This window comes from Trichosurus vulpecula, chromosome 3, assembly GCF_011100635.1.
Source record: "Trichosurus vulpecula isolate mTriVul1 chromosome 3, mTriVul1.pri, whole genome shotgun sequence".
In the NCBI taxonomy this organism is placed as follows: domain Eukaryota; kingdom Metazoa; phylum Chordata; class Mammalia; order Diprotodontia; family Phalangeridae; genus Trichosurus; species Trichosurus vulpecula.
This window is the reverse complement of record NC_050575.1, coordinates 129,456,356-129,469,532: the sequence shown is the minus strand read 5'-3', so window position 1 is coordinate 129,469,532 and position 13,177 is coordinate 129,456,356. Positions and strand designations below refer to the sequence as shown.

General features: G+C 41.8%; 1 protein-coding gene across 1 annotated transcript in view; it reads left to right on the top strand.

Moving 5' to 3' along the window:
• The first annotated feature begins 10,016 nt into the window (after window positions 1–10,016).
• The window catches only part of PPP6C (protein phosphatase 6 catalytic subunit), a 40,711-nt gene continuing 37,550 nt past the window's right edge, over window positions 10,017–13,177 (top strand). Inside the window, exon 1 of the mRNA XM_036750438.1 lies at window positions 10,017–10,165. Within this exon, the coding sequence (XP_036606333.1) occupies window positions 10,091–10,165 (75 nt within the window). The 5' untranslated portion in view covers window positions 10,017–10,090. The remainder of the gene's footprint in view (window positions 10,166–13,177) is intronic.

Genomic DNA, 13,177 nt, shown 5'->3' with positions numbered 1-13,177 from the left:
TACACTTTGTTGCTACCCTAAAAAAGGTTCAAACCCTGCTCATTTTGCTCTTCCTGGAAAGACTAACTAACTTGTTTCTCACATTTAGCTAAAAAATAGCAACAATAAAAGCTCACATTTCTATCGTGCATGGTTCTTGAAACATGATGGGTCCCTGAGACCCTTTTAGGGTTCTGGATGTAAAAATTATTTTCATAATCATACTAAAACATTTTAATATCTAATAAACACACCCCATACACAAACAAAGCTTTTTGGGAGAGGGTCCTCAATAAAGTCTGAGAGCAAAACGAAATCCTGAGACCAAAATGTTTGAGAACCACTGTAATGCTTTAAAGTGTACAAAGCATTTTCCTTAAACCCTTACAAAGAGGCAGGTAGTAGAAATATTATAATGACAATTTTACAGATGATGAAACTGAGAAACAGAGAGGTAAAATGATTTGCTGGTGGTCAGGACTAAAATTGTCTTCCCAGACAGCTATAAATACAGTTGGGGTAGCCAGCTACCAGATCCTTCCTCTGTGCTCATCTCCTTCCTGGGGTGTTCCTATTGAAAAAGTATTTGGTTGGCTTTTAGGGCCTGGCAGCTAAATGTGTCCACAAGAAGGCTTAGAGCTAGAAGGGACTTTAGAGATCATCTAGTCCAACCACTCATTTTACAGGCTAGGAAACTGAGGTTCAAAGAGAGGGATCAACAAGTAACTTGAGAAGTATCATAAAGTAATGGAAAGAGCACTGTCCAGTTTAAAAAAAAAAAGAGCCAATATCTTTCTAGTGTTCAGATTCCTAGTATTCCAATGAGGATATTTTTCATTCGGAAAAAAAAAATACTCAGAATTATCCCCAAAGTAATTCTTCTGTCTTTCAGTAACTTTAAGGCATTGCTTTTTTCATGTCTTTATCAATTCATTCAGAAAAGATTTAGTGCCCACAATGAGCAATGCTCTGTGGTAGATTTCGAGGGCTAGATACTGAGGAAGACAAAAGACTAGTTCAGACAGGTGCTACTCTCATGAAATTTACCACAATCCAGTAAGTCACATATATCATACAGCATCCTGCTATCTGCAAATAAAGATACTTAAACAGAGCTCTATGCTATAATAACTTCCATTTCTAGAACAATTTAAATTGACTAAGAGCTTTTCTCAAAATTAGTATTATCCTTATTTTCCAAATCAGGAAGCTGAATATCAGGGAAGAGAAATGCCTTCCTTTAGGGACATACCATTGGTAAATATCACAAGTAAACCGAATTCTCCTGGCTCCAAATCCAGGGCTCTTTCTCTTGTCCTATGTGCTTTGTAGTATGTCTGTTGTCCAGAGTGGTTTTAAACCAATTTAAAAAAAACGGAACTTAAAAAGCTAGATGAAACTTGAAAATAATAGCAACAACCTATTCTCATAATACAATGAAAGCTTTTACCAGCAAGATCATCTTTGAAAGGGGGGAACTAGCTGGAGCCTTTGGCATTCAAGAAAACTTGCCCAAGTTCAGTCATTCAACGCTATGATAAAAATAAAGATTATATATAGGGCTTATTACTGTTGCCACATTGTTTTTAATTATCACAATTTCCTTCTGAAATAAGAGGTACATGTATTATCATCCCTGTTTTACAGATGTGGAAAATGAGGCTCAAAGAGACTATTCAATTTACCCCAAGTCCCACATCTGGGAATTGAACTCAGGTCTTCTGACTCTGGGACCACCATGTTTTCTACTAAGCCACATTGCTTGCCCAATTTACCTTTCTACCAAACAACCTTGATGTGTCACTCACTGTCACATTCCCCATCCTAAGCACTTACCTGACACTCCAGGAGACTTTTCCTTTCCAATTTCTAGTTAGTGTCTGCTATAAAGAGAGCTATCCATCTTCCTGAGGGACCTTCGCGTTGAAAGGCACTTAGAAAAAGGGAGTAGTCTAGTACTTTGCTCAGGGACAAAAAAGACACCTCAACCTTTAGTTGCCAAACTGGTAACTGACCCAGCCCAATCAAGGAGGGGGACTTGTAACAGTAATCCTTCACTCTTCTATTACACTTTATATTTTTTCACAACTATTTCACATTTTGTGTGATCCCTACAACAATCTAGTGAGGGAAGCAGGTGGACATTCAAACCCCTGCCACTTCACCGTTCTCCCATATCCATATTAATAATCCCCACCACCTACTACAGTCAAACTGCACTCTTCTCTGTTCCCTAAATATGCCTTGCCCTTTCCCTGCCTTTGGGCATCTCCTTATGATGTTCCCCCTGCCTGGAATACCCTCTTAAGCTACTGAATTTTGAGCGATATTTTAAAGCCCAACTCAGATGTGAACTTCTCCAAAAAGCCTTTCCATATTCCTTTTATTAGTAAGGACCTTTCCTTCTTGGAACTGACAGAGCAGTTTGTTTGCATGTCTTTCATTTGCTTATCATGGACTAGAATTAACTGTATTGGTATCTTATTCCTCTTAGCTAAAGATAAGCACCATTAAGGGAGGGGGGAGGGGGGAGAGGTCGAGGGGAGGAGGGAGGAGAGATCGAGGGAGGGAGGGAGGTAGGCAGGGAGGGAGGGAGGGAGAGAGAGAGAGAGAGACAGAGAGAGAGACAGAGACAGAGAGACAGAGAGAGAAAGAGAGAGTGTTAGTTCTTCTTCCACTGCTGAAGATTTGAGGCCCTTTCTACATGGTCTTCATGAGTTGATATGGCTAGATTTTCATGCGCTGATGGCCAACCTTCTTGGTGATGAGTTTCTCTGTAGCTGGCTGGGTTAGTCTTCTGACTTTGTCACCAAGACTGTACTCAAAGCCTTTATAATTGGGTATAGGACTTTCTAGGACTTTTCCTCTAATGGGGGAGAATCTTGGAGGGGATAAAGATAGAAAGGCTTTGTTTGTCAGTTTTATGCAACTAAGACCCTCCTATAACAATTACAACTGTCCAAAAGTGGAATGGGTTCCTTTAGGAGAATGCATTTCCCACCATTGGAGGTCTCCAGGTTTCTGTTGGATGACTGCCTGAATGAAGAAGAAAAAACCCATTTATTAAGCATTTACTATGTGCCAGGTACCATGCTAAGCACTGAAAATACAAATACTAAAGTGAGTTAGTTCCTGCTTACAAGGATTTTATGTTCCAATGAGAGAGTGGTGACCAGTGAAGCATGTTTTGGTCTAGGTAAGTCACAGGGATGGTGAGCAATGCCGTAAGGGAGTCTATTGACATATCCTTTCATGAAGCAACGGTAGTTGATTTGAATACAGCTCCCAGAGAAAGATGAGGAAGGAATGAGGGTGAGGAAGATATGTAGTCATGTCAACATGATGGAAAATGGCTGAGGGGCAGAAGTATGGTCCCAGCATGAGAGTTTGGAGCTAAGGGTCTTAGATTCTCCTGTACATGGCCTCTGGAGGAGGATAGGATGGGATCAGGGAGCAAGGGACAGGATGGCTTGAGTAAACAGCATAGTCTCAGGGTGAGAGGTTGGATTGTTCACCCAGGATCACTTCTGTCCCAGTTTTGAAATCTTGCTGTCATCCTTGACTCCTTATTCCTAATTATCACACATATTCAATCATTTGTCAAATCTTGCTGTTTTATTTTTACATCTCTCCTATATGTCCTCTTTTCTCTACTTACACAGCCACCACTATAGTATAAACCCTTATCGCCTCTTGTCTAGATTATTATAATAGTGTCTTGTTGGTTTCCCTATTTCAAATTTTTGCTCTCTCCAGTTTATCGTCTATGTATCTGCTAAAATGATTTTCCTAAAATGAGGGTCTAACCATTTTATTCCACTACTCACTAAAATCTCATGTCTTTCCCTTTTATCTCCTCTGTCCACTACTTAAAGTCCTTCAGAGCTGATACCAACCTACTTTTCCAGGCTTATTATACATTATTCCCCTTCATGATAGTAGCTACTACTTATACAGTGCTTTAAGGTTTGCAAAACACTTTATAAATCTTGTCCCATTTTATCCTTACAACAACTCCGGGAAGGATGAAAATGTAGCATTTGTTAAGGATCTGTGTACCAGTCACTGTGCTTAGTATGTTACAAATACTATCTCATTTGATATCTCAGCCCCAAGAAATAAATGCTATACTAATCTCCATTTTACAATTGAGGAAACTGAGGTAGAGACAAAGGGACTTATCCATGGTCACAGAACTCTAAAGCATCTGAGGCTGAATTTGAACTCTGGTCTTCCTGACTTCAGGCTGAGTGCTCCATCAACTGTGCCACTAAGGTATACTCATTCTTTCTGTAGTTCAGCTGAACTAGTCTTTTTGTTGCTTTTAATACATGATACTCCATCTACCATCCTTGACTCTTTGCACTGACCATCTCCCAAATCTGGAATATATTTTTCCTTGGAGAGAGGAGGTACTGGGTTAGAATTATATCTATCTGTTCCTTTAGATATTATTAGTCTAGGGGATGTAATTTTTAGGTTCAAGCTAAACTCTTTTTTATAATTAATTAATTAATTTTTAGTTTTCAACATTCACTACCACAAGATTTTGAGATTTAAATTTTCTCTCTCTCCCCCAGGTGGTGTGCAATCTGATATAGGCTCTACTTACACATTCATATTAAACATTTTTTTCACATTATTCATGATGTAAATAAGAATGAGAACTAAAGGAAGGAAGCATAAGAAAGAAGAAACAAAACAACAAAAGAAAAGGAGAGCAAATAGTATGCTTCCATCTGCATTCAGACTTCAAAGTTCTTTCTCTGGATGTGGATAGTATCTTCCACTGTGTCTTTTGTAGTTGTCTTAGATTCTTGTATTTCTGAGAAGTGCTAAGTCTATTAAAGTCAGTCATGGCACAATGTGATGGTTACTGTGTACAATGGTATCCTGGTTCTGCTCATTTCACTCAGCATCAGTTCATATAAGTCTTTCCAGGTTTTTCTGAAGTCTGCCTGCTCATCATTTCTTATATCACAATATTATTCCATTACATTCATATATCATGATTTGTTCAGCCATTCCTCAATTGATGAACATCCCCTCAATTTACAATTCTTGACCACCACAAAAAGAGTTGCTATTAATATTTTTGTACATGTGGGTCCTTTTCCTGTTTTTATGTTCTCTTTGGGATATAGACCTAGAAGTGGTATTGCTGGGTCAAAGGGTATGCACAGTTTTATAGCCCTTTGGGCATAGTTCCAAATTGCACTCCAGAATGGTTGGATCAGTTCACAACTCCACAAACAATGCAATGGTGTTCCAATTTTCCCATATCTCCAACATTTATTATTTTCCTGTTTTGTCATGTTAGCCAATCTGATAGGTGTGATGTGGTATCTCAGAGTTGTTTTGATTTGCATTTCTCTAATCAATAGTGATTTCAAGCATTTTTTTATGATTATAGATAGCTTTAATTTCTTCCTCTGAAAACTGTCTATTCATATCCTTTGACAATTTATCAATTGGGGAATGACTTGTATTCTTATACATTCTACTGAGTTCTTTATATATTTTAGAAATGAGACCTTTATCAGAGACACTGGTTGTAAAAAGTGCTTCCCAGTCTTCTGCTTCTCTTCTAATCTTGGTTGTATTGGCTTTGTTTGTGCAAAAACTTTTCAATTTAATGTAATCGAAATCATCCATTTTGCATTTCATAATGTTCTCTATCTTTTGTTTGGTCATAAATTCTTCCCTTCTCCATAGATCTGATAGGTAAACTATTCCTTGCTCTCATCTTTAGCTTATAGAATCAGTCTTTATATCTAAATTATGTACCCTCAAGCTAATCTCTTGATTGCTACTTCTTAATGGGAAAGGTACTTCCTTTATATTCAAGGCTTGACCCCTTTCCCACCAGATGCCAGTTCCACAATGAACTCATATAGCAAGTAGCAAAGAAACCCATTTATCTAAGTCTCTAGAAAAATAGAAATCAAAGAAAGTATACAGATGGGAACATATACCAGACAATGCCGGTTAAAGGAGCTTTCCCAGTGAGGGAGAGATAGCTCAGCTCAACCAAGTCAGAGAGTTCTAGATCTCACCCAAGGGGAAATTCTCTGTTTCCGTAGCAAGCTAAAGAATGGGACATGATGGAGATTGCCAGCTCCTCTCGTGTTGGCTTCTCCCCAGAGTTTTTTTTTTCTCTTCATCACCCTGAAGAAAGGTTGGAATCCCATGTATCTTCTCTCTAGATGTTGGAAACCAGAAGGAACTGAAGAGATTTAAGAGCCCAAAGAAAGTGAAGAGAATGGATCTCTCACCAACTTCCACCCCTCCATGTGGGCGAGGGCATTGAACTCCACCAATGTGGAGAGAATTTCACACAATTGGTCCTTTTGATGGGGTGCTTGGGTGCTTGTGCTTGAACCCTAATTCTAACATTTCTCCTTAGCCTCTGCTTGGGTGCCTGTGCCTGGACTCCAGTTCCAAAATCACATCTCTCCCTAGTTTCAAAACATTGGGCCTAGCAGTTTCTCTCCAGTTCAAGGGCAGCATGCCTTAGCAAAACACTTATCTCTCCTCCTGATACTGTGACCAGCTTCACCTATAGAATTTATTAGTTTGGACTCCCTATGTATGTGCTAATTGGCTGTGCACTGGGACATAATAATATTTATTACTTACTGACCTTCCTGATATGTATCCTAGACATAGTCAAATGTATACTCCTTACATTCATCTTGTCTACCAAGATATTTGATGGAAGCTACTTGGATATTTCCAGTCAGCCCTGACTGATAGTTGACTTAGTGACGTTTCACAGTCAAAACACCCCCCAGGCAGCCCCACCTTGGGCTATTTCCCAGAGAACTCTGGGTAAGATACCTTGGCAGTAGATACAAAAAGTGCATGTTCCTATAAGAACTGACCGCCCCTTAACCACTCCCTAATCCCACCCCAAAATACCTAATTGACAGGCTTCACCCCCAAATCTCATATTTAAACTTTCCTGTGCCCCTGTAAGGTTGCAGGTTCCCTAAGAACTCTTGCCCACTGTAAAGCATAATATATCTTTGCCACCTTGATTTAAAGAATGTTTGAGATTGTGAATTCATTCCAGACAGCCCTGACCCTCTCTAGTATTTGGGTTCTTGAAGGGCACTCCCTCTCAGTGACCCTGTCTGGGAACTCCAGTCTTGGGGTTACTGGACCTCGGCTCCCCCAACCCTCCATACTTTGAGTAGGACACACACACACGCAGCACACACACCCTACAAGTCTTTCCTTGTGTGTGTGTATATATATATGTATATATATATATATATATATATATATATATATATATATATATATATATATATACACATATTGTCTTCCCTAATGGAAAGCAAGCACCGTAAAGTCAGGAACTGTTTCTTTTTGTTTTGTATCCCCAGTGCCCAGCACTGTGTCTGGCATTTAATAAATACTTGCTGATTGATTTATTGATAGAAGGAATCTCTCTTCAGATGTGGGTGAATGGCTTCTGTGGTGCCCTCTGATTCTTGAATTCTGTAATTATCTAAACTTTGGCTCTTCCCCAGTTCTAAGTACAGGCCTCTATACTTAATGGGCTTTTGGGGAGTATTCTTATACTGTTTCCTTGAATATCATAAAAGTTAAATGACTTCATAATAATGAAATCTCCCATTTCTAGAGTGCTTTAGGATAGAATCAATCAATCAATAAACAAGCATTTTAGTGCCTAATATGTACCAGGCACTGTGCTAGGTGCTGGGAATACAAATACAATAAATCAAACAATCACTATTTACGAGGAATATTTACAAAGAAAGCTCCTTCTTTGAAACAACTCTATGGAATATGTATTATCCTCATATTACAGTTGAAGAAGGTGATTTTCTGAGAAAGAGAGAGGGAGGGAGAGAGAGAGAGAGAGAGAGAGAGAGAGAGAGAGAGAGAGAGAGAGAGAGGTTAATAAGCATCTTACCAATGATCACGAGTCATTGCCTGGGCTAGAATTTGAACCTATGTTTCCCAGGCCAGCACTCTGTCTCTTTCACCATGCTATCCAAGATCATAAAACTAGAACCATTTTTTTCCCCTGAGAAGTTTATAGTCTATTATATAGACTCTTTTCTCCTTAGTAATCAGAGCATTTAAAGCTGGAAGTCTGAGCCTTTCATTTTAAAGGTGAGGAAAGAGGGGCCCAGAGAGGAGATTTGCTCAAGGTCAGGAAAGTAGGAGGTAACAGTCAGGATATGAACTCAGATCTTCTGACTCCAAATCTATTGACTGTTTGATTAAAAGACCCTAAAGGCCACAGTCCTATATGGCCCCTATCCACTTCAAAAGTGACTTTGGCAAAGTGGCAAAAATAAGTTGAAGGGGTGCTAACCAGTATGCAATTTTTAGATGATCTACAAATTTTAATAATAGCTTTAATCCCTATTTTACAGGACTATTGTAAAGAGCAAATGAGATAAGGAATGCAAAGCTTTTAAAAGCCTTAAATATAAATGTCAAATGGCATATAAATGGTATCTAAATGTCAACTGTTATTATACTTATCTTTTAAAAAAATCACAGAACCGTAGAGCCTCTCTTGTGTCTCATCCTTGTATGTCAAAAGAGTAGTCCAGACATTTGAGATGAGGCTCAGCCATATACAGAGAAACCAGAGTGCTCCATCTGTGTACTTATAGACTGAGCGGACTTTACCGAGCATCTGGTACAATCGACTCATTTTAAACAGGCCAAAACTGAGACGCAGAGAAGGGAAGAGTCTTGCTGAAGTTAATTGCAGAGGTGGGCAGGGTGGGTAGAATGTCGGAACTGGGACAGAGCTTGAAGATAATGCGGTGCAAACCCCTCATTTTAAAGATGAGAACAACCGAGGCCCTGAGAGGGAAGTGACTTGTCCAAGGTCACACAAAGAGCATGGGGCCAGAGTCGAGACTAGAATCCAGGTCTCGTGTCTCCTAGGACTCTTTCTATGATGCCCCTTAGTTGTTCACCTGGATTGGGATCCCGGTTCTCAGTCACAGTCCCCTCACGTATCTGGGATTGTCGTCTGCTTAGCGCAGCAAGGAACGACACCGGAGTGCCTAAGTTCATCCCCCAGGCCTATGACGTGGAGAGGATCCCCTCACCCCTCCGCCATACCTGGAGATCAGTTTAGTCAGCCACAAGTTCCTACTATATGCCAGGCATTTGCTAAGCGCTGGGGATACAAAGACAGGCAAAAAAGCAAAACAAAACAAAAACAACTCCTGCTCTCTAGGATCTCACAGTCTAGCGGGGAGACAACGTGGAAGCAACTATGGGCAAGCTAGATATACGCAGGATAAATTGCATGTAATCTCGAAGGTAAGGCACTAGCATTAAAAGGGATCGGGAAAGACTTCTTGCAGAAAGTGGAATCTGCAGGAAAAGCAGGAGGCGGAGACAAGGAGGGAGAGCATTCCACACACGGGGAACCGCTAGTGAAAATGTTCTGTGTCGGGAGATGGAGTGTCTGGAGAGAGGAATAGAAAGGAAGCCAGTGTAACTGGTCGTGGAGTACACGGAGGAGAATAACGTGTAGGAAGCCTGGAAAAGTACGAAGGGGCCAGGGTGTGAACTAGGCTCTGAGTTTGGGGACGCGGGGAAAAGGAAGGCGAGGTACAGATAATCACGCAGGGAAGGGAGGGGCAAGGTTGAGGGCTCCAAGGCTTGGATGTCCAGAGAAGGTTCTCCCACGTCACAATTCAGCATCGATCCCCTGCACGGGACAAGGCTGCCTTTGCCCGGTGCATGTATGTGTATGTGCAAGTTTCTTAGTGCGCTTTTATGCGCAAACCACAGGTATAAGAAGCGCTGCTTGACTTGGGAAACTACAAATCCCAGGCGGCTTAGCGGCTCCTGGGAGGACCCTACGGGTCCTGGTAAGTTTCGAGAGACGCACAAGTCCTTCTGTCCCGTATAACTCCCGCGACTTTGTCTTGAGCCATTCAGAAGTAGGGCCGTAAGGGCGGGCAGAAGCAAGAAGCGGAAGGGCAAACTTTCACGCCCTGACGCAGAGACGCTTCGCATCTACAGGAAGTGACGTTGAACAGAGTTCCGGCTTCGGCCTTCTCCGCCGCCGCCGCCGCCACTGCGGGCTGTTATTCCTAAAATGGCGCCCCTGGACTTGGACAAGTATGTGGAGATCGCGCGGCTCTGCAAGTATCTGCCGGAGAACGACCTGAAGGTAAGGGCGGGGCTTGTGAGCTGGGCTGGCGGGGCCGCGGGACGCCGATTCCGGGGTCCCGCGCCTTCCGGGAGCCGTACAGCTGAGAGTCCTCCCGCCCTTCTTCCCTCCTTTCCGTCCCGGCCCCCGCCCCTGTCAGCTCCAGGAGCCCCGGGGAGTGGGGGCGGCGGCAGCGGCGCCTCCCCGCCCCCCGGCGGCTTCTTTGGTCCTTCCTTTCCCACCCTTAATCTCGCCTTCCCTCTACCCCTTCCCCTTCGGCCCCTGGAGCCGACATTCAAGGAAAAGGGGAGTAGCCACGAAAGTCACAGCTAGAGGGGACTTGAGACATCATCCGGTCCAGCTGCCCTTTCTCTTTGACAGATGGGGAAACTGAGGTACAGAGAGGGAAGGAGACACGCGAAGTCCGCTGCAGAGCTTGGCATGGGGGATGGGGGGTAGGGGGCCATGGACAGTCGCCTAAGGTCGCCTGGGGCCTCCGGGGTCGGACCTTCAGGCTAGCTCGCCTAGCAGTTCCCAGCTGAGAACTGGGGATGACTCTTCCTTGCTGGTCCTACCCCAGGGGCGGGATGCCTGCTTGTTAGCGATGTGGCAGGGGACATGCCTGCTCCAGAAGGGGTTCTGCGGGATGATTCGTAAAGCCCCCTTCAGTTCTGAGATGCTCTGATTCTGTCATTTAAGGGGAAAGTTACAGTTCAAGTATTTGAAGGGTTGTCATGTGCCAGAGGTATCGAACTTGCTCCGCTTGGCCCCCAAGAACAGAATTAGGAGCAGTAGATGGAAGTTGCAGATTGAGCCTCGATGTAAGGAAAAACTTCCTGCCAGACCACAGCTGACCAAAAGTGGAATGGGCCACATCAGACCTCCCCTTCTCTAGAGGTCTTCAAATAGAGACTTGATGGCCCAACTTCTTGGGGAAGCTGTGGAAGGTATTGCTGCTGAGGTATGAGTTGGTTCAGATAACTTCTGGAGGTCTTCTAGTTTTTAGATACTGGGGTTTTGATAGCCATTTGTACTGAAGACTTTGAAGGTTCTCCCTCCCCGCGATGGAGAATAGGGATTAGGCATGTTCTACTTGTCTCCAGGGGGCAGAAGTAGGAATAAGTGGGTACAAGTTTTCAGAGTGGCATATTTTTGAAACGTCCTAAAAGTTAGGAGAAACATGGGGCAGTATTATGGACAGAGAACCGAGATCCAAGCAGGAAGATGAGGGTTTATGTCTTAAGAGTCTTTGACACACACAGTGCTTGTGGTCTTGGGTAAGTCACTTAACCTCTTAGTACTCTGGCAGCTGTTTAAGACTATGAATTGCAGAGATTTGATGAATTGATAGAGGGAGTTTTCTCTTTTGGGATTTCTGTACACCAAGTCGAAGGTTCAGCCTCTGTTCCTTCTTCCCTAAAAAAATAGACCAGTTCTATAATGGAGTCCACTCCCGGAATAAGCATGAGTTCCCAGGTGCTGGATTTCTTCAAGCAAACAGTAATAAAGCTCACTTAATGGGAAAGATTTAGAGGGAATTTATGTTTGAGTTATGGTATGACTAGGTCACTTCTGAGGTCCTTTCTGACCAAGAATTTTTGTGTTTCTACTCATGTTTCCCTCTCCTTAGAGGGGGAAAAGCCATTTTCTTATCCTTGAAGATTCAGGAGAGTAAAGATCAAAATTTTTATCTCTCTGTTTCAGATTCTAGCACCCTGCTGTGTTTTGGTTGAGCAGCTGGTGTTAGCCTCTTCTTAGACTTAGTCATACTTGCAGGGAAAGAAAGTTTTCTACTTTGTTGCAGAGTTTGAGTGTACATTATTTAGGTTATTGTTAAAATGTGATAGCGGATAGAGATTGTAATTTAATTCAGGAAGGTGAAATAAACCATGTTTCCTTATTTCTCTCCTATCCCCAAATTGGGGTTGGTTATAAGACAACAGTACAAACTTACTTGCTGGTTGTATTTGTCTAAAGGTGTGGTAACATAAGCTCCTTTGTTAGAATATAAGATCCTTGACAGTACAGATTGTTTCATTCTTTATATTTGTATCTCCAGTGTATCAGTGCCTAGGATAGTGCCTGGTACATAGTAAGTGCTTAATAAATGTTTATTGATTGGTACTAATTTTAGCTGTTTTAAAGTTTAATCCTTCTTCCCTGCCCCCAAGTTGTTCCTGGTATACTGCCATGTTTTAGTAATTTGAGAATGAAGGAATTTAAATCTCTGGAATATTGGGTTTTTTCCCTAAGTGGTTTCTATGTTTGTGTAGTGCTTAGTGTTTGTGCATACAACTGGGTACTAGTGCCAGAGTATTGGTTTACTCAGTAAACTTTGATCGGCTGTTTAGTGGCTAGCCTGTAGTCAGGTTTCTATGCCTTTTTGAGATTAAATTAAAGGAATTTGTCAATATAAAATACATAAATTCTGTTCTTATGAGAAATAGGAGTCTCCCTTCTTTTGCTTTGTGAGTCTGCTTAGTTCATGAAATTTACACTTAAGTGACAATTACGGATAAGCTCACTATTATATTTTCTGTTTGGAACAAATTTATGGGCAAACAAGATATCTAGAAACAAATGAGGAGTCAAAAGATTGTTTCAATAATCACAGCTGTGCAGATTTATATAGAGAGTACTTTACAACTTATGAAGCATTTTTCTCATAACACTCTTATGAAGCAGGTTATATAAATACTATCTCAGTACGCTCCAGAGAAGTCATGTAACTAGTGAGAGAGTTGTGATTACAACTGAGACCTCCTAACTTCCGTTTCTGGTGTTATTTCCTTGAAAATTTTGTGTTCAGCATTAGATACCATTTTTTCTGAATATATTCTTCTCCTTTAGCTTCAGAGATTTCCACACTTTCTTGGCCAACCTTTCCAACTTCTCTGTCTCTTTATCTCAGTGTCTTAAAGTATGCATCACTCAAGGTTTTATCCTGGATTCTCTTCTCTTGGCAATCTCATCTCCGCAGTTTCAGCTATCCTATTCAGCTATTACTATAGTACGGATGACACCCAAATCTTT